At 36.4% G+C, this 21,033-nt stretch overlaps 1 protein-coding gene across 8 annotated transcripts in view; it reads right to left on the reverse strand.

Annotated features, from left to right (window-relative positions):
- Positions 1–21,033, reverse strand: part of LOC131678394 (beta-1,3-glucosyltransferase) — a 70,342-nt gene that overhangs the window by 1,235 nt on the left and 48,074 nt on the right. For all 8 annotated transcript variants that reach the window (XM_058958539.1, XM_058958538.1, XM_058958533.1 and 5 more), the window contains exons 4-7: positions 5,314–5,547; positions 4,405–4,737; positions 3,942–4,080; positions 3,620–3,782 (exon numbers count right to left, since the gene is read on the reverse strand). In XM_058958539.1, coding sequence (XP_058814522.1) covers positions 3,620–3,782; positions 3,942–4,080; positions 4,405–4,737; positions 5,314–5,547 — 869 coding nt within the window. The remainder of the gene's footprint in view (positions 1–3,619; positions 3,783–3,941; positions 4,081–4,404; positions 4,738–5,313; positions 5,548–21,033) is intronic.

Raw genomic sequence — 21,033 nt, forward strand, 5'->3', positions numbered from 1 at the left:
CTCTTCGGTTATATCTCTGACACTATCTACCCATTATGTTTGTCTAATATTTCGATTTCTCGCTAGTGCAATGTTTAGAACACCTTCCCAAAAAGACCAAACCGCTGTGACTTTTTGGAAAAGAGTTGTGACAGATTTTGTTTTTAATTTTTCCTGTTTTTGAACCCGTGTACCTTTACTCTAGGTAAAATCATATATGATACATTATTCTGAAAGAGAAGAATTTTTCTTTCGAAACGGAGATAAAGACGTTTGTCCGTAAGCTAGTACCGCCTTTATGCAGGGTCACTCTGGGCCTGAGCCAGGGGCCTCAAGATTTTGAATATTTGTAACTCTTTGGTGTGTTGCTAAAATAGCTGAAATTTGAATTGAAAGTTTATACTGGCATTGTTTTATCATTTTTCATTGCTGCATCACCGGCATAATATTTTCAAATATTTCACACATTGTACCGAAGGTCTAATGTTTGGAGAGATCTAATGGCATATTCGTTTTTGACAGTGCACTACACCGGTGTAGTCGGTGCTACACTCATTCGAACTTGGGTGTAATCAGTCTATCTCTTTCTTTGCACTACACCGGTGTAGCACCAAGAAAAAACGAAAACGCCATAAGTAGTTAAAGATCGCAGTAAGCTGTAATTTGAAAAAATTCAATAATTTGTTTATTTGACACTGCTCAAGGCTTTAACTTTACGGAGCGGTGGGTGCCGTTTGTTCACAGAACTGGCAAGTATAAGTTTGTCATAAAACCGTGACCGATCTAATGTCTGGAACTAAATCTGTATAGCACAAGCTCAGCTTTTGAAAATAGTAAAAAAATTTCGATTGTATGTGTGGTAAAAAACCCAGACCGGTGAAGAAAAATCAAATTTTAGACAATATAATCACATTTCATGTATAGACCAAGCTTTCTAGTTATATTTTGCCATTATTGTAACTTTCCTAACGTACGCATACAAATGTAGCGATTGCAGTGGTTTTAATCATATATCGAAACTATAAATATACACCGCCGTTCTACGTCCAATTGTCCCATGTTGCAAAACTGGCAACTGAGAATTGCGATTGAAGATGAAAATTGTATTAGCAATCTGGAGGGAAACGGTGCAATAAATTAAGCTTGATTGTCTAGAATTGCGTTCATAGCAATCGTTTCCAATATAATCAGTCCAGTTTTTCATTATAGAGATCCAATTAACGTTAGTTTTTACGAAAAATGTAAAGTGGGACTGTTATGCCGAGAAATCGAACGGAAACCGGAAAATTCTACGCATATCAGTCCCATAACAAACTATGCAAACGATGCTCATTACTCATTTTTTTACAAAAGTGTATATCGTGAGTTTTTTCGTTACTCGGGAGATTTATTGCTTCAGTAAAATCTGAAATAGGGTAATGTGCCTATTTCAACTCTATTTATGAGGGTACCTCACAAATTTATTAACTACTCTGCATACACTCGATGGAGTGCGTATAATTTGGCATCATCAACTTTGCCTCGTTCTTACGAACCAATTTTATAACACAAATGGCCTAGAAACGATGTAATGCTAGTGTTTGATAGCAACGAAAGTTCGAATCGAGTGCCCCAATTGTCGCCCTACCCTTTGACCCAATGTGTTAAACAAAAATAGCAAATGCTGCACTAACCAACGGCCTCAAATGGGTAGCGTGATAATAGAAACATTGCGAAAATAGGCTCATTATCCTAGATGCGTTCGTCATGTCATGAAAGCGACGATAGTGATGAAGAGCTTTACAGGATTGTTCTCGCTGCTGTAATTAATATTACTACGGCCATCTCTTTTTTAATGAACCTGTATTTTTCCATCAATTTACGGACTTCTAACTCAGCTACACTGGCTGTGAAAACACGCAGCGCAGTGATCTACTCTGCCTGCCGTTCAACAGGCCACTGAGCTTGTCCAGCCAAATCCGTTCTTTAAATAGTCGATGATTTCTCGACTTCATTCAGCGTAGCGCGCTAGGTACACACATCTGTCGTACCGGACTTGGGAAGCGCTATCTTCTGTGTGTAAATGCGCGATATTTTGTCTAGGTTTAATTATTTAAATTTTTAATGCCATGATATCAAAAATCTTTGGGTTTATCCATTGGAATCTATTCTTAGAAGTAGTTCGGGGTGATATGCGCAAAAAAATTTGAAAATTTATCGTAAAATGGCTGAATTATATGGACCAACCGTGCCGAGAAGCCGAGAAGCCGTGGATAAACCGTGCCGAGAAGAGATTGTACATCTCTGTTAGAAAATCATTCAATATTTGTGTTAACTTTCCGACAGATGCACTTGTACACTGATTGCACGCCGCTCTGACAATCAAGCGAAAGCATCTTTGAGCACCATCGGCTTCTCTTTCAATGACTTTAAGAGGGCAAGAGACAAAGATTTCAACAGTGTATAACTTCTTAAAGGGTGCTTAAGGACGATTATATTTATCATAGTCCATTTCTTTCAGAATATGTTCCAATTAGAGTTTTTGCCCATAGTAAAGTTAAACGGGCTCAAAAACTTAGGAAAATATATACAAAACCTGCCACAACACTATTCAAACAAGCCACAGCGATTTGTTCTCCATAAAAAAGCTGTGCATTTTGTTACAATAAAAATGTTTGGGAGCATTGTAATCGGGAGATATCAAAAACAAAAGTGTTATAAGAATTTGATTTTAAGTAGTTCACCATGGAATACGTTGCAAAAATCGATAACATTGAGTGACGTTGGATGTGGCCTAATCAACTGTCACCAATGTAATAAAAGTGTTCGGAAAACGTTTGTCGATAGCCAGCAAGCCTGGATTGGAGAGAAATCGAAAGCTGGAGGCCGCGAAAATGACAAAGTCAGCTGTTTTCAGCGGAACCCCAACCTTTCCGTCAGATATGTCGCAAGCAAGCTGCGAGTGTCGTCCGTAACCAACAACCATACATCGAGCTAAAATCGAGGCGGACTGTCGACGTTCAAGAAGATGATGACTGCAAATTGTGACGATAAGCAAAGCAAGTCAGATAGAGAACGATCGCGGAAACTGTATGTGAAGGTAGTGACGAATTTTGATTGCGTGGGTATAGGATGACGAAACCTACGACAAGGCAGGCAGCTGTCGAAGTTCGCAAAGAAATATCTCGTGTGGCAGTCCAGCTGTTCCTTTGGCTTGAAGAGCGACATTTACATCGTAGCCGAGACCATCAACCAGGAAATTTATGTGCAGGAGCGTCTGGAAAAATGTCGGTTGCCTTTTCTCATGCAGCACATTTGTTTCGTTCTGTTTTGGTCAGATTTGACATTTTGTCAATACTGAAAAAAGGCCTGTGGTATGCCGCGAACAACATGGAACTTGATGGAAGGAGTCAAGCGCCTGGTAACTGTAAATCGATTACCTTGTTCATCGCTTGTTTTGAACCCTTGTCGTACCGAACTCTACCTAATAGGATCAAATTGGGCTCTTTACATTGTGTCAATATTTGGACAGGATTAAGATAGGTTTTCTTTAAACTTGCATTTCAAAAGTTAGATAAACATATCGAATCATAAATACTACGTATCCCACCCAAACAATGAAAACGGATGGCTTCCACTTTATACGTCTATACCAATTTACCTTAGAATTGTATCGTCATCCACTAGCATGATCCATCTCACGTCGGTTAGACTGGAATTTCGGGAAATCTCCTCACTTATCAGGTGAAGTATTTCCAGCGTTTTGGCACAGTGTCCGCTGCTGGTGTTGGGAATGCTGGTTTCAATCGTCGGTATAGTGGCATCTGTTGTTAAGCAAGCAACAAGTTTTCAGCAATAGTCGCAACGGGTGCAAAAAGGTGAAATATATAAGCAATCAAAGTTTCATATCGGTACTTTTAAATTTTAGATGTTGAGGGGACCAAAAGTTGGAAAGTATCACCCCGTCCACCTGGTGTACTTACCGCTGATATCACTGTAGAGCCGCAAATGTTCCACATACTGTGCCCAGGTGTGCAGCAGCACCGGAACACGTTCTTCGTGAAACTTTTCGCACGTTTTCACAGCGAACAAAATGTGAGCGGCATCCTTCGCAACAGGTAGCTGTCGAATGCAGGGGAGATGTAATAAAAATTGAATTATTTGAATGGACTGTTCCGCTTTTTGATTCTATATAGGTGCTCGGAAAAAAATGAAGCATATGAATGTTATCTTTGGCAGTTTGTTTTCACCGCCAGTGATGGTGTGTCTTTATCAATATTGAATGTTGGTTTCAATAAAATTCACGGAAAACGAACGTTCCACGTTTTTTGCGATCCAACATTTCTTTATAGAATTTGCCGCATCATGTAGCATTAGGCATTGCACAATGTTTGCGTTTTGACTTTCAGCTACGGGTGGATTCTCTACCAGAATGGGAATACTTACACATGTTTCCGCAGATCCCTTGTCCATCGATTCAGCATAAATGGCACACTTTTCACCGGGTCTGGCGCAAAAGTAGGATGCCGGCGTCAAAGGGCTGCCAGTGCCTCGATTCCACACCAGCAAGGCGAATTCGTGGCCAGCATCGATGAAAAACTCCGTCAGTGTCGAACCGGCGCTCGATAGCACCTGGATCAGACGGTCCACTAAGGGAATTGTTAGGGCAACTCCTGCCCTTAGGTACGGATAGAGAAAGCTTGATGGATTTTTGAAAAACGCGAAATGATGAATAATGGTTGCCTCGCGGTCGTACAATGGATATCCAAGAAAGAGCTCCTGTGGGTTAGACAGAGGAAGAGAACCGTTCCATTAGTGCACAATGGATCCTGACAAGTGAACGTGATGCTGACCGGGCACGTTTGTAAGAAAAAATCTTTAGTTTATAAGTATTGCTGACTAGGAAAATGTAATCTCAAATTGCACAAGTCAGCTCATGTTTCGATATGACGTTAAGAAAAAATTCAACGCGTAATAAAATGTTGAGAAAGAATTTACAGATAGAATGTCACGAATAAAATACTATTGATCGATAAAATTGAGAATGTTTCGGAAAACTGCTGGGGTTTGCATATCCTAGGCAATACGGTGTTTATGGCTTTGAATATTTTTTTCCGGAGGTCAGAAATAAAAAATAATACGTGCGCAGCGCAAAATTTGAACGAAATTGCTTGCCTACCGATTTAAAATACTACAAACAAATACCGTTGGATTATTTAAACTGTGCTAGGCGCAGCATCGTTCTAGTTCGTGTATTAAAATCCTTACGGCGGCGACCAGCAATGTGGTCTACGTGCTACCATAAAAAAATCATTCAAACGAATAGCCCTCTGTTTGGGCTGGTATTTTGCTTACCTGGTGATAATCCTCTTGGCCCAAATGGTGTGATAATAGACTCACGTTCACGTGGCTGTTCTCTTCGCAGATGATGAGCCAGCGGGTGCCGGCATGCGATACTTTCAGGATGCTCGAACGGATGTGTTTCAAAATCGGTGTGATTGCCCAGGATCCCTCTTGGTCGACGAAAATTTCGTGCGATAGGTGCACGTTTCCGCTGACGGCGGCTTTCCCGGTATTGGCTAGTTGATCCTATCGGAGATAGCGGAAAACACGATTAGTTTTTTTCTGTGCCCAGAAATGGCTGGAGCACGTTCATCCCGATTTTTTTTTTTCAATCTCTAAATATTGTATTTGCCAACAGCAGTAGAAATGAATAATCAAAGCATTTTTTGTTTTTGATTATTACAGACAAATTGTTTCTTCCATGGCACAAAGGTCTGTTGAATATAATCAGTAGTGGTGTTTATTTAAATTCTGAATCCTGACTCCTTATTCTAATTACTGTTTGCTGGTTCTGATTGTCAAAAGAATTGTTTTGGCCCTACAAGTTTTTCTGGATCCAATTTGTTGGTAGAAAATAGCTGAGGAATAGCGCGAAGGCCCATCCGACCATCTTAGATTCCGATGAAACTTTACAAGTTTCACCGACATAAAAGACTAACCATTTTCCACAGTCAATAAAATGATTTTGACTCAACAGCAAGTTTTTAAAATCGGAGTAAAAGTTGGTACATGTAGCAATGTCGAAAAAAAATTGTTCGATTTCCGTATTTTATATAACAAATCTATCTCAGAACGAGTTACAGGGCGTTGAACACTTCTATACGAAAAATATATACACTGAAAAAATGTTGTCATTTTTTCACAGAAACAAAATTTTATGTTAAAAATGATCTTAAACTTTATAGTTGAATTATATTTTGGTTGTTTTCATTTAGCTTTCAAATTGTTTACAATATCGCCTTGATGTCAAAGGAAAAGTTACAGAAAATTGTATGGGCCTTTTGAACAACCTATTTTTGTTGATGGAGAAATGCTAATAGGTTATGAGGTCGTAATAAAATATTTCGAAAACTACCAAATTTCCGAAATATCTCGAGAACTACCAAATTTCAGAAATATCTCGAGAACTACCAAATTTCAGAAACAAACTTAAAGTTGTCTTCAGTTCTAGAACAACACCGCAAAAGTTATTCGAATCAAACAGTTTTTCTATGAAAACACCCTGTTGTGAGCTAGGATATGCGTTGCTTACCGTTCCTTTGGATTTCTCGCAGCACAAGAAGGTTGATGACACAAGTCTAAATGAACTTACTATTTTTATTACGCCAGACAACATTTATTTGCGACCTATTCGATTCGTGGTTAACACTGGACTGCTTTTCGGTAAATTTTATAATCATCTGTTCGACTATGCACATATCGTTGGAAAAATGAGAGGTATATTATCTCAACTCAACTTATTGAATTAAAAACTTATCGGTTTTCAGCCGTGCCAACACTACGTTGTACGCTTTGCTGGCAGTCCTAACTGCTACCGGATAGCTGTTTCGACTTGCAGCACACCCTTTGGTTTTAAATTTGTCGTAAAAAAAAAGTTTGACAGATAAAACTTATATGTCTTCAGCAAACTTTTCTGAAACTTGTCGTTCTACAACTTCATTGTAGGTCGTATGGTTCTATCTAGAATGATTAAAAGTTAAATAAAAGGTGTGACTCACAAACTACGAATGCTTTTCCAAAGACATATTAAGGCTAAGTGTTTTAGTTTTAGTATAATCTCCAAATTACTGCTAAATTCTCGACCACTGTGCGATGGCGATACTGATCAATCAGAGAACAAAATGCTGGTGGTTCACAACCCATCCCGGTTCACAACAAGTAATGAGCAACACGCAATTGAAATAAAAACATGATCAAAAGATTTGAATAATGTTCGTACTATAACCGAAAATGATTCGTATTCAACTCACAGAAGTTATCTTAACGGATATATAACGGAAAAATGAGAATGATTTCAATACCTTTCTGCAATTAAAGTAAAGAGCGTAATTTTTTTTCTCTCCAAGAGGATTGCTCTGTGGACTCCCTAGAAATGGGAGGTATGCTTCTTTTGGCTCGTATGCTGGCGTCGAAAGAGCAAGCACTGCGCAAGCGTGTTGTACGGTTTTACGAAAAGTCATCGGTCATCGTGAAAAAAAGTTTACGGTGGACCAGTTTCGAGGCGAAAACGTGCTCGTGAGTACAGTTTACTGAATTCCTGAGCGTGGAGCGGAAGGCCGGTGGTGGCCGTCCGACGAAGAAGAAAGTAGCGTTGAAAAATCTGTTCGACAACAAGGACGGAACGAGTTTGCGTGAAGCCGGCCGAAAATATCACTGCTCCCATACCTTGATTCACCGAATCCTTAAGATGGAGGACATCATCTGTCGGAAGAAGGCTCGATCTTCCAAGTACACGGACGAGCAGATAGCGATTGTGAAATCGTAGTGCCGGTGGATGACAAAGAACTACCGTGGGACGACGTTCGTGCTGGACGACGAAAGTTACATTCCACAAAATGACAGCTGCTATTCCAGCGACAAGTCGGCCACAGCCCCGAAGTAAAATAAGTAAAAGTAAAATAAGTTTAAGCAAAAATTTAAAAAAAAAGTTATGCTGTACATCGTCATATCGGACAGAGGGATTCCAAAGCCGTGGTTCAAGCCGAGCGGTCTGGCCATCAATCAACAAGTGTATCAGGAGGAGTGTCTTGAGAAAATTCTTCCGCCGTTCTCAAAGGAGCATCATGCGGATGGAAAGTACGTCTTGTGGCCGAACAAGGCGTTTTTTCATTACGCCAAGAAGACGCTGGAGTATCTTGAGCCATTTTTCTGCCGTATGTGCCGAAAGAAAGGAACCCGACCAACTTGTCCCAGTGCCGTCCCATTTAGGATTTTTTCGACTCCCTCAATCCCCTAGTGCAGTGATTGTCAACCTGGGGTCCGTGGACTCCTAGGGGCCGCGAAGAAAAAAATGTTTTCCGAGCACAGATTGAAATTTTAAATCTTGTTTCCTAGCAAACAGAAAATAATATATTGATAGCATACAAAAACTATGTTTATCTGTGGGGGTCCGCAGCCACCCAGAGAGTTTTCTAAGGGGTCCGTGGTACGAAAAAGGTTGAGAACCGCTACCCTATTATACACAAATAATTGACGTGCGAAGGATACAAAGCAGTTGACCATCAGGATCCGGAAGATGCACGTCACTTGTGAGAGCATCGCGACTAAGTTGCGTGACCAGGGCCTCTTGTCCAATGTTCATTGACGTTTTTTGAAAAATAATGCTTTTAATAAAAAATACTGAATCCGCTGAATTTTTTTATTTCTTTTTAACTACATGACTGAAAAGATTCTCATTTTTATTGAACACCCGTTAGGGACCATTCATAAATTACGTAACGCAAAAATTTGCCCAAAATTGACTCCCCCTCCTTCCATGTAACAAATTGTCACAAATTACTCTATCCCCCCTCCCCTACTACGTAACAAATTCCTTGCAAATTTTTTTTTCTTCAGTACAAACAATTTACGTAACGTTCGAGCTTACTCCCCCTCCTCCATATGTAACAACAAGTCACAAATTGTCGGACCCCCTCCTCCCCCTAAAAGCGTTACGTAATTTATGAATGTTCCCTTATATATGCTTATCAAGTGTAATAAGAATGTAACAGACATTTCCACAATGTTACACTGAACGTAACCAGGCATTAAATCATAGTTTGAATAAATGAGAAAGGCACAATCGCACCACTAGGTGGATAAAAACAGGTTTTTGCCTTTCTCATATAGAAAGGTTATGCAATCACTCTGAAAAATGTCAACCTAATCCCGGCCCGGAGGGCCGAGTGTCATATCCCATTCGACTCAGTTCGTCGAGATCGGAAAAAGTCTGTATGTGTGTGTGTATGTGTGTATGTATGTGTGTGTGTATGTGTGTGTGTGTATGTATGTGCGTATGTGTCAAATAATGTCACTCATTTTTCTCAGAGATGGCTGGACCGATTTGCCCAAACTTAGTCTCAAATGAAAGGTGCAACCTTCCCATCGGCTGCTATTGAATTTTGGATCGATCGGAATTCTCGTTCCGGAATTACGGGTTTCAGAGTGCGGCCACACAGAAATTTCTCATAAAAACTATAGGAAATATTAAAAATAGAATTTTTATTTATTGCATAAAACGTCGAGATTTGATGCAAACACGAAAAAAAATTGACGAAGATTCACTTTTTTGGATTTTGCACATTTTTGCCTTTCTCATATAGAAAGGTTATGCAATCACTCTGAAAAACGTCAACCTAATCCCCTAATTTTTTTTTCGACTCGCATAAGGTTTCTGGATTTTAACAGGGGCGTAGTTGATGGTTTACGGAGAGGGGTTACACCCCCCTCTACTGTTCACTCCCCTCCTTTAAAAATCTCCTTAAATCACCCCTCAGACCACCACCTCATACCCCTCCCTTTCAACCCCATTATCTTTAAACCACCACTATATTACAAAGCATACCAATTTAAGCTGGGGAGTCGTTCGTTCATGGGACTTTCGTCCTCCTCACATACCCATCCCCGCATGACAAAATGAGTTAGCAAGCAGATAACATTGATCTAATGCTGATTAGGCTAATGGAGTATGATATTTTTTTGTTTTGACCGTCGACACGTAGCTCATCAAGTTCGTGGCTGGCATGCCATTGTGTATAAGTGCAAAGTGTACTAAGAATCTAATGGACATTTCCACAATTATGTTGAACATAAAAAGCCTCCGTGCCATAGTTTAGAGAAATGAGAAAGGCACAATTGCACCGCTAGGTGGATTAAAACAGGTTTTTTTTCGATAATTTTAGTCCTAGAAATAAGAAAAGGATGGAGATATTAACTCACACTAATAACCTGCATTAGACAATGGCGTAACTCGCATACCCTTAAAGATCTCTCTTCGCATAAAAATAAGCGCGCCTGTCATCGGTTGTATGTTCGACATGCAAAGTTGGTCGTTTCGGGAAATTAGATAGTGCTTGTTTTGTTGCGTTCAAACTGTTCTTCAGCTAGCATAACAATGCCCTCGAATAATGGAAACATGGGAGTCGGCATCCTATTCAATCGTTCGTGGAGAATGAAACCAATTCATATCTCGAGACAGTGTAGATAATAAATTACCTACACTAGTTTATAGTTTTGGGGTAATTGCATAAAGTTTAGAAAAAAGGTGCTTTCTAAATCAATTTTGGGTCACTGAACACGAAAATCATATCCATTTTCTTTTTCAAAGAATCGTGTTTGAGATTTTCTCAAAAACGTGTTTTGGAGCACTTTTTGCAGTTAGTGGTAAATATCTCAGGAACAAATCTTCCGATTAACACAATTGACTCACCATTCGAAAGGTATTGTGCCCATTCCAAAAATGTATAACATGTTTGGATTAAATATTAACAACTTAGGATAAAGAGCAACCAAAGTCAAATAAGTATTTTTTTTTGTAAAATTATTCATTTTTAGTTGATTTTTCATAAAAAAATAATTCAGCTAAAAAATCTTTTAAAATCTTATGTGACAGACAAATTTACACGTGAATTTTAAGCCTAAGATCACGGAAAACCGATAAAAACTGTTGATGTTATTAAGCATCGAGTGAAAATTGTTCTGTTTTTCACATATGAGTAAAGCCATGTCAAGTGGTCCTCGAATTTTTCGTAAAATCACCGATCTTCATGAGGTATATTTTATTGTATAGGGATTATGGTGATTGGCTTTTGGTAAAAATATTTCGTTACAATTCCTTTTTGCCTTTCTCAATAGAAAGGTATTGCAATTGCTCTGAAAACCGACTTTTTAACGGAGGCCCGGAGGGCCGAGTGACATATACCATTCGATTCAGTTCGTCGAGTTCGGCAAATGTCTGTGTGTGTGTATGTATGTGTGTGTGTATGTATGTGTGTGTGTATGTGCGTCTGTGTGTGTGTACGCGAACACAATCTCACTCACTTTTCTCAGAGATGGATGAACCGATTTTTACAAACTTAGTCCCAAATGAAAGGTGCGACGTTCCCATAGGCTGCTATTGAATTTCTAATGGATCCGACTTCCGGTTCCGGAATTAAAGGGTGATGAGTACGATCACGCAGAAAATGTCGATTTTAAGAAATTCTGCAATGAATGTATAATGGTGAAAATTTTTCCAAAATGTGACCACAACTGCTTCAATTTGTAGTACTAGGTCATTAACAGCCATTCAAAGTCTCTTTGGTCACATTGGCCACCATCATCGGTTCCGGAAGCCCCGGCGGAAGTATCCAAATTCAGACCAACAGTCACATCGGTTTCTCGGAGATGGCTAGACCGAATCAACCAAACTTAGTCTCAAATGAAAGATGTTACGTACCCGTAAATGGCTATTAAATTTTATCCCCAACCGACTTCCGGTTCCGGAGTTACGGGTTGTGGCGTGCGATCACATAGCAAATTGTGATTCAAACCGATACTCCGATGAAAGCAAAAAAGGTAAAAATTTCGCTAAAATGTCTCTCAAACAACTTAAATTTGCTGTTCTAGGTCACCGACGGCCAACCAAACTTTCGTTGACTACATTAACCACCATAGACGGTTCCGGAAGTGCCCGGGAAAAGCGGCCATCTTTCAAAATTTACGAACTCACATCAGTTTCCTGGAAATGGTTGGGCCGATTTTCACAAACTTAGTCCCAAATGATAGCTATATTATCCCCACAGATGTCTGTAAAATTTCGCACGGATCGCTTGTATGGTTCCGGAAATATAGACTGAACGGTCCGGTCACACATGAAATTCCCATATGAGCCGTAACTCAAATTTTTTTTCAAAGGGGGGACCTCATGAAATTTCAGAAATCGAATTCGTATTTTTGATGCCAAACATCTTTAAAATGCATGAAACGTCGAGATTTTATGTTATCTCGAAAAAATTTTTTTTATAAAAATCGACTTTTTGGGACTTTGCCGATTTCGCATCTTTTTTCTGTTCAATTTTACCGTGGCAGTTTTTTTCTTTTAGAAAATTTTAGAACTCGAATAATGATTTCTTTTCTTGTATATTTTTCATTTCATGTATAATAACAAAATGTAATGTATGCATTTGAAAGCTTTTAATGAATATAAACAACGCACACATTCTCGTGATTCATGATTGAGAAAGGCACAATTGCACCGCTAGGTGGATTAAAATAGGTTTTTTCTTTAAGATATTAACCCTTAAACTTTGTTGCATGATAAAATTGAAAATTTTATATCTCAAAAACTATTAAAGATAATTCAATGAATTTTTGCACGCTTATGGAATGATATTTTTACTATCTTATAAAAATGTTTTTACTTTATAATTGTGTGAATAACGGTACTTTACATCTATTTAAAATTTTCAATTGTATTTTTTCTTGTGTTCTTCACGCTAAAAGTCTTCAAAACGTATTCAAAAATTATGCGGCAATCTTTCACCTTTAATAATCTGTATTGATATTTTTTCATTTTTGTTCCTATCGAGAGTTATAGAAAATTTAGTAACAGTGCGCTCTTTCAACGCACGGCCCACTTTTATGCAACCCGCGAGAACGTAGGGGAATTATGGTTAAAACCGACACCTTAAGCTTAACACTTTTTCTAAGCTGCCACAAAACCAATAAAATTATAATTTTTATGCAGAATTCTTCTTCAGAAAATTCTTAACAAGACTTAATTTTTTCAGCGCTTCAAAAAATTAATTTCATTAAAAAATATTGGTTGTAAAACTTGGAAAACAAAGTGACTTTTTGTAAGCACTGCGGGTAAAACCGACACTCCATAGGGGTAAGATCGACACCCCCTTTAAGTTATTTTCTCTCCACTTTATTAAAATCTTTATCTTTATTAAAAATGAGATATATGCGTGATTAATAAAGTGTGAGTATGTATGATGCAAATATGTGCTTTTTATTGCTTCATCATGTAGTGAGGGGAAGAAAGTTCGAAAGCGTAGTACTATAAATAAGAGTATTTTATGCTATAGGATTATTTATTGATATGAGTATTTCCAAATAATCCTTGCGCACATCATTGCAACCTCCAGTGTCATTTTATTTCATAAGAGAAGATTTTCAAGCGCTCTACGTTCTGCTAATTGGATTCATTCACTTATAAGTGACACACACACTTCTTAGTAAAACTATCTTTTTCAGATTTGATTTTTCGGACTCTGATCATCAACGATCTATTGGGGTATACATAATATCATTGTCTCATTGTGATAAAATTCGTCTATGACAAACCAAGAGAACACTAGAAATTCGGTTTGATGACCTTTTTGCAGAAATAGCAAAAGCTTCGTTAGAATCAGATAAGAAAAAATTCCAATCTTTGATTTTTAAAGAGACTTACAAGAAATAAACACAATAAAAGTATTTCTGTGTATTTCTGCTAATACTATAGTGTTCTAATAGGCTAATTGAAGTGTCACAAAGATCCCCAGTATTTTGAAATGAATCGCAACTATACACAACCATCTTAACAGGGTGTCGGTTTTACCCTAACCATAGGGTGTCGGTTTTACCCCAACAGCGCACATTTTTTTATAAAAGCAATTAAAAATATTGAATTTTTCAAACTCGTCTTCAATGCACCTAGTTGATCATAGGACAGGCCTATAATAATAGGTACTGAAAAATGGGGTGATTTGAAAAGCTTTCGTTCGATTAAAACCTTAAAATCTACCAACGAAATTTTACATCCAGACGAGTATGAACGCTGCTGTCGAATGTTTTGTTAATTTTTATGACATTCGGCGCACTAACGTAAATCCAATTTTTCTTCAAATGCTCTAAATAAACGTATTAATAATATTGTATCATTATGAAATGAATAAAAATTTGATTTCTAGGAAAAGTTGTGGGGTGTCGGTTTTACCCACAGTGTCGGTTTTTCCCACAATTCCCCTACATATTGGCAATGTCGCACGTCGCAACGTTCTAATGCGCATCGCTTTGAAGGAGCGTATCTCATGTTCAAAATTGGCATCTCTGAGATTAAAGCAGAAAGACAAGCTTTTCTTTATGGATAATTGAAAGTGAATGTTTTCTGAGTAGTTTGCATGCTCTTTAGCGTTATTATATTGTTCAGGAGTTATTTAATTTTCTGTCACTCAATACCTCGGACAAGCGCGCTCGGATGTTGCCAGGTGATGAACAAAGTTGAGCAGTGGGCATGTTTCAACCTGCGTTGACATATTTTTCGCAAATTGACATACTTCACCACGTTTTATTTTCAGTTGGTTTTGTCTGAGAGATAGCACGGTATATTGCGAAACTTTTCTTAAATCCACGTTGCGACTTTTCAGCCATGCACCATCGGGTCGTGCGTTAAATTACGCGCTCATTTAATTTGCATCAGTGCGAGTGAGAAAACGTGTTGATGTTTGTTTTTGTTTCGATCGCACTTGAGTGTTTCCCATATAGAGACAAATCAACGAAATGCTATATTATCTCAAGATAGAAAATATTTGCTCCAAAAAACATTCGATTGTTTTATGTTATAAATAAGGGTCGATCACACGAATGATGTATTCCGTTAAAAAATTTCATCAATACGTTCGTCATATCTTGTTTTTGTGGAATCCATGTGAAGTGACTCAACAGGTACGTGCGGAAAATTGTAACGATGATTTTGAAATAAAGATCGTAGATGATTAATTGAAATTTGATAAAGTAAATAATATCTTACCAGAACTTAGAGAACCACCAATTAACAGAATTAACAGAAGCAATAGCGATAAAAAAACCCCCAACATCGATGCGATTGAACAACAGATTTTATATAAACTTTTTTCAAAAGACACATCGTTGTTTAAAGGTAATATCATTCGGTGAAAAAAAAGCGAATTAAAATGCTGTTGGAATAAGATTTTCCATTTTCATATATTAATGTTGTAGACTAAAAATGAATTTGGATATAACGTAGATGTATTTTGACTAACAAAAGTGTTTTTAAAGATGTTAATTTTTAGTAACGTTAAATTATAATAATAACAAATATATTAAACAACTATAATTTTTGTTGTGCACTTCCAAATAATTTAACGCATCTCAAAATATCCGGAAAAAAAATCACCTTCGATAATCCGTATAGAAAAGTTTGCCATTATGCGCTAATAGAGAGATGTGATTTCTTTTAGACATGCGATGCGCACTTCCCACGCGATGCGCATTCTGACGTAGCGACGTGCGACGTGCGACGTTGCCAATATGAACGTTCTCGCGGGCTGCATAAAGGTGGGCCATGCGTTAAAAGAGCGCACTGTTACAAAATCCTCCATAACTCTCGATAAAAACAAAAATGAAAAATTATCAATACAGATTATTGAAGGTGAAAGATTGCCGCATAATTTGATATAAGTTTTGAAAATTTTTAGCGTGAAGAACACAAGAAAAAATACAATTGAAAATTTTAAATAGATGTAAAGTACCGTTATTCACACAATTATAAAGTAAAAACATTTTTATAAGATAGTGCAAGTATCATTCCATAATTGTGCAAAAAGTCATTGAATTATCTTCAGTAGTTTTTGAGATATAAGATTTACAATTATGATTTACAATATGATGCAATAAAGTTTAAGGGTTAATATCTTAAAGAAAAACGCTTTTAATCCACCTAACAGTGTGATGAGACATTTCTTATAACTCTTATCACTCTCTTCGGATATTATATCGTTTGAGAACTTTTAGAACTTGAAGCTTCGCGATGTTTTTGATAACACATACTACATGGGATAGTGGCAGGACTCAGAGAATCGCTCAAATCAGCATAGGACAACATCAGTGCTAGAAATCTCAAACCAAATCAATGGGAAAGCGAAAAAATGGCCAATAAAATAGACATACAAACGAATTATTGCTAATGCTCTGTTAATAAAATATCTAAATTCCTCAATAAATGCATTGTGGTGAGAAAACTGAATTTTCCTAAAGGGGTTATGTATATTGTACTGAGCCAAAAAATCGATTTAAGTTTATACTTTACTCAAATTTACAACGCGACTGAGAACTAAGAAATCAACGCTTTTTCTTGAAAAAAGCGATAGTAGCAGTGATACCATTCAAAGAAAATCAACAGTGAATATTTCCAGACTTGGTTTTATTCCCTATTTAAGAACTATTGTGTTTTTACATCCTAGATTGCATGATTCAGTGATCGAAACCCAAAACTTCATAAAGTATTTGAAATTATTAAATTAAAATTTGTGTTTGCTATTGAAATTGACAAAATGATAGTATATATAGAATATAGTCCCTTTGGCGTTGGTTAATTTTTCGGTCCCACCTATCAGCATTGAAGTATCGCCCTTACGTTTTTTTACAATACCAATTTAACAATTTGTGGGAGTCTGGTGAAAATCGATCTTACTATCCAAACGGCATAATTCCGAAACCGTAATTTTTGAAGTTTTAAAATTATGCAGAATTAATTTTTCAGACAATAGTAACAGAGTTCGTGTCTTTAGCAAATTTGTTGAGACTTTATTGTAGTCATGAATATTAACCTGAGAAAATTCACCATAAATACTTCTTGGACGATATACCGTCAAAATTACTTTATCAAATGATGCGCTGTTCGTTAGTAAAACTCATCGAAGATACTAAACCTCCGAAATTGGCGGTTTCAAAATGATGCTATCTTGACCTTAAATTATTGTTTTGGAACATTTGACCTATACATATAATTGGTCATACAACAAAAATCAAATTCTCATCAAAATCGACCAGGACCTGCTAGAGTCGAATGGAAATCGTCATTTTTCATAAATTTCGCTCTACATTCGGAAAGTGTTATCCTCGTTATTAATCATATTACGTTTTCGTCTCAACTCGACGCATTCCCAAAATAAAAACCTATTTTGATCCACCTAGTGGTGCAATTGGGCTTTTCTCATTTGTCCAGACTACGATTCCATGGCTGGTTATGTTCAATACTATGGTGGAAATGAATATTACATGTTCAGTACGATTTGCACATACAAACAATGGATCGACAGCCACGATCTTGAGATACTATGTGATACTGAAACATCGCTTGACCGCCGCTGGTTTCAAGCGATGTTTCAGTATCACATAGTAAGATCCGGGAGGTCCGGGTCCTGCCGAAAATTTTCAACTTGTTAAGAAATTTTAAACTAGTTTTAATTTTAAAACAGTAACCCCTCACTGCATACTCCCTCCGGGCCGGTATGATTGACGATTTTTAGAGTGATTGCATAACCTTTCTATATGAGAAAGGCAAAAAAGTCCAAAAAATCAATTTTTTTCAAACATTATTTTTTCGAGTTTATATCAAATCTCAATGGTTCATGCATTATAAAGTCATTTGGCATCAAAAATACAAATTTGATTTTGAAAATTTTTCATTTCAGTTTATATGGGAATTTGCTGTGTGATTGCACTCTTCAACTCCTAACTCCGGAACCGGAAGTCCAATCAATAAAAAAATCAATTGCAGCCGATGGGAAGGTTGTACCTTTCATTTGAGACTAACTTTGTGCAAATCGATCCAGCCATCTCTGATTAACAGAGGTCATATTTTTTTCCACATACACACATACACACACATGCATACATACACACATACATTCTCCTATCTCGACGAACTGAGTCGATTGGCATATGACACTCGGCCCTCCCGGTCGGGATTAGATTGACGAATTTTAGAGTGAATGAGAAAGGCAAAAACATTTTTAGCAAATGTTTCATAGACATTAAATCAATTTTTACTTCGCTTTCTATTAAATAAAGACCCTCATTACAGTACATCTATACAAAAGCGAGCTCAATTTGAAAAGAAATCTGAGGATTATGATTGATTACAGAACTCTGGAATTTTCTATTGGAATGATTTCAGGCAGGAATTTGATATTGATGATATTAGGCAACTGTGAAATCAAGACCAATAGATCAATTACATATCAGGACCCCATTCTGACAATTTATCCAAAGTCCTCATGATGTTTTCAACAACAGGTTATCAATCTACGGATCAGATAATTGTTATTGTAATACTGAATTAAATCAGTCTGCATCAATAAATTTTCAATTGCAATCCAATATATTTTTTGGGTGTGGTAGGGAGGGAAGTTGTTAAACCCCAAAACCTTCTCTTGGCTACGTTGTTGCTTGGAGTTATTTACTTCACTTTCATTTTCCGATATGTTTCCGATCGATCCGTTGGTTATAAGTTAGAAAAATTGCAGTCAGACGGTTCGTACAAATGAACATTTTTGCACTGATAAGGTATCAAGTTCCTTCCAGACAACTTGGAAGTGTTCGGTGATTATTTCTAGCGGTTGTAGATAGAAAAATGAAATACAAAATTCTTTTTATCGTAATAATGTTTGGCTTATTTCAATGGATTATTACTATATTGAACAATAAATGGGCGACAAAAGGTAATCCACAAACAACAAGCCATAACTTTTAAAGTATTCAAAATAGATATTTTATGTCTTCAGTAAAGTTATTCGCAAAAGTAAGAGCTACAAATTTGCTGAAGGCATCATTTCGATATAACCACTTCCAAGAAAATTTGTGATAATATCTCACTCATAAGGAGATTAATCAGTAAAAGCACAATACCAAAAGAAAGGGCGTATTGCCTCCATTATATTCTCCGAAGATACTATTGACCTAAAATAAGCCGTTTTGGCGTTAATAATAGATTACATGTTTTTGGTCATATTTCTGGCAATGGGAAATGATAAAAATCTTTCGTCCGCATTTAATGTTAAATATCTCTTTTGATAATAGTCCGATTTCAACAATCTATAGCTTGTTCGAAAGGTATTCGTTAAATCTGTCTAAAAACATATAAATTGTTAATCTATATTGTCAATTTCGGCAGATAATTTGATAAAACTTCGAAAAACGCCATTTTTACGCATTCAAACATTCATATCTTAGAAACTAAGCATCAGAATCAAAAACAAATTAATAGCGTTCATACTGTTTTTTAGTTCTTTCATTTAAAATTGGTTTGGATAGGATCGGTTCAGCCATTGCTGAGAAACACGAATGAGAATTTGTCCGTTACATACACACACACACACAGACACACACACACACACACACAGACATTGTCCCAAATCGTCGAGCTGAGTCGATTGGTATATAAGACTCGGCCCTCCGGGCCTCGGAAAAAATCTTGAAAGTTTGAGCGAATTCTATACATTTCTTTTATAAGAAATGTAAAAAGGAATTTTAACAAAATATTTATACCAAAAGCTATTCACCATAATCCCTATACAATAAAATATACCTCATGAAGATCAGTGATTTTGTGAAAAATTCGAGGATCACTTGACATGGCTTTACTCATATCTCTTTTGGTCTTAAATAAGATTACACTACTTTACAAGAAAAACTAAGTTGCGAGAAAAAGTGTTTTCTAGATTAATTTTGGGTCGCTGAACCCTAAAATCATTCTCAAATTCTCTTTCAAAGAAGTTCTTTTTTTCAAAGAACGTTTGTTCGCGTATTTTTTTTGCTTTATTTTTTGTTACAGAAAAAATAATGTTTCACATTTTGATAAGCGATAAGCTAAGAAGAAAAGTGTTTTCTAAGTCTGGATCGCTGAATTCGAAAACAAAGTCCATTTTTTTCAACGGAGTATTTTCAAGATTTTTTTGAAAGGGCTGTTTTGTGTATTTTTTATAGTTATTTGACAATATCTCGTTCAAAAAGGATCCGATCGAAACAATCAACTCACAGCTCGAAAGGTATTGATATGCCCTTTGCGAATATTTTGTTTCATGGCACCACATATCCAATTATTTTCGCTGAAAAGTTATGAGCACTTTTTCGCAAAAAAATGGGGGTTTTCGGAATAACAACATCACTCCTTGGGACAAACAAAAGATAATTCGTTTTCAGCTATAAATAAGGTCATGATTGGAGTTATAATTAGAATTTCATAAAATTGATTTGAAAAAATCAATTATTGACATATTAAGTGCTTATATCTTTTGAATAATAGAAGCTAGACTTGTATGTGTTAGAAGAAAATGTTTGCCTTCAAAAACTCTGAAAAACATCTGATGGATAGGTTGAAAAAATAATGACAACTGGAAATGTTATATTAAAAATATGGTATTTCATGAATTGACTCTTTGTAATATGTTTATATAACTTTTGCGGTGGACAATATATAATATAGTCTCGTTTTCATGATAAAATATTGCATTTTACTATACTTTTCTATCATTTTAAAAAGTGGGTAGGGTGGTTTTAAATTTTTTAAAATCAAAAAATTAACTTTTCAATGGTTCAAGATAGAGTTTCGCTGTCTTCCAGAAAATTGAAGAAAATCAAATTACAAAAAGACTTTGTCGAAAATATTGAAACTCTATGTCGTGTACTTTTCATGTTACAAGAAATTTACCAAAAAAATAGGGTGTTTCTTAAAAATGGCTTTATTACTTTTGCAGTTTTGATTTTATACTAAGATCACTTTAGAAAGCCTTTCAGATATTTTGAAAGAAAAAAAATGTCTTTATATATCGAACCTCTAGCTTCTTTATATAAAATATAAATATAAAATATAAATATAAGATATAAAAAATATCGTATATTCCATTTGTTGGTGATCGATACTACAAAGCATGCTATTTCAACGGTATTTTTATGTTAAGTGTCCTAATTGAAGATAATGCTATT

This window comes from Topomyia yanbarensis, chromosome 2 (assembly GCF_030247195.1).
Source record: "Topomyia yanbarensis strain Yona2022 chromosome 2, ASM3024719v1, whole genome shotgun sequence".
NCBI lineage: Eukaryota > Metazoa > Arthropoda > Insecta > Diptera > Culicidae > Topomyia > Topomyia yanbarensis.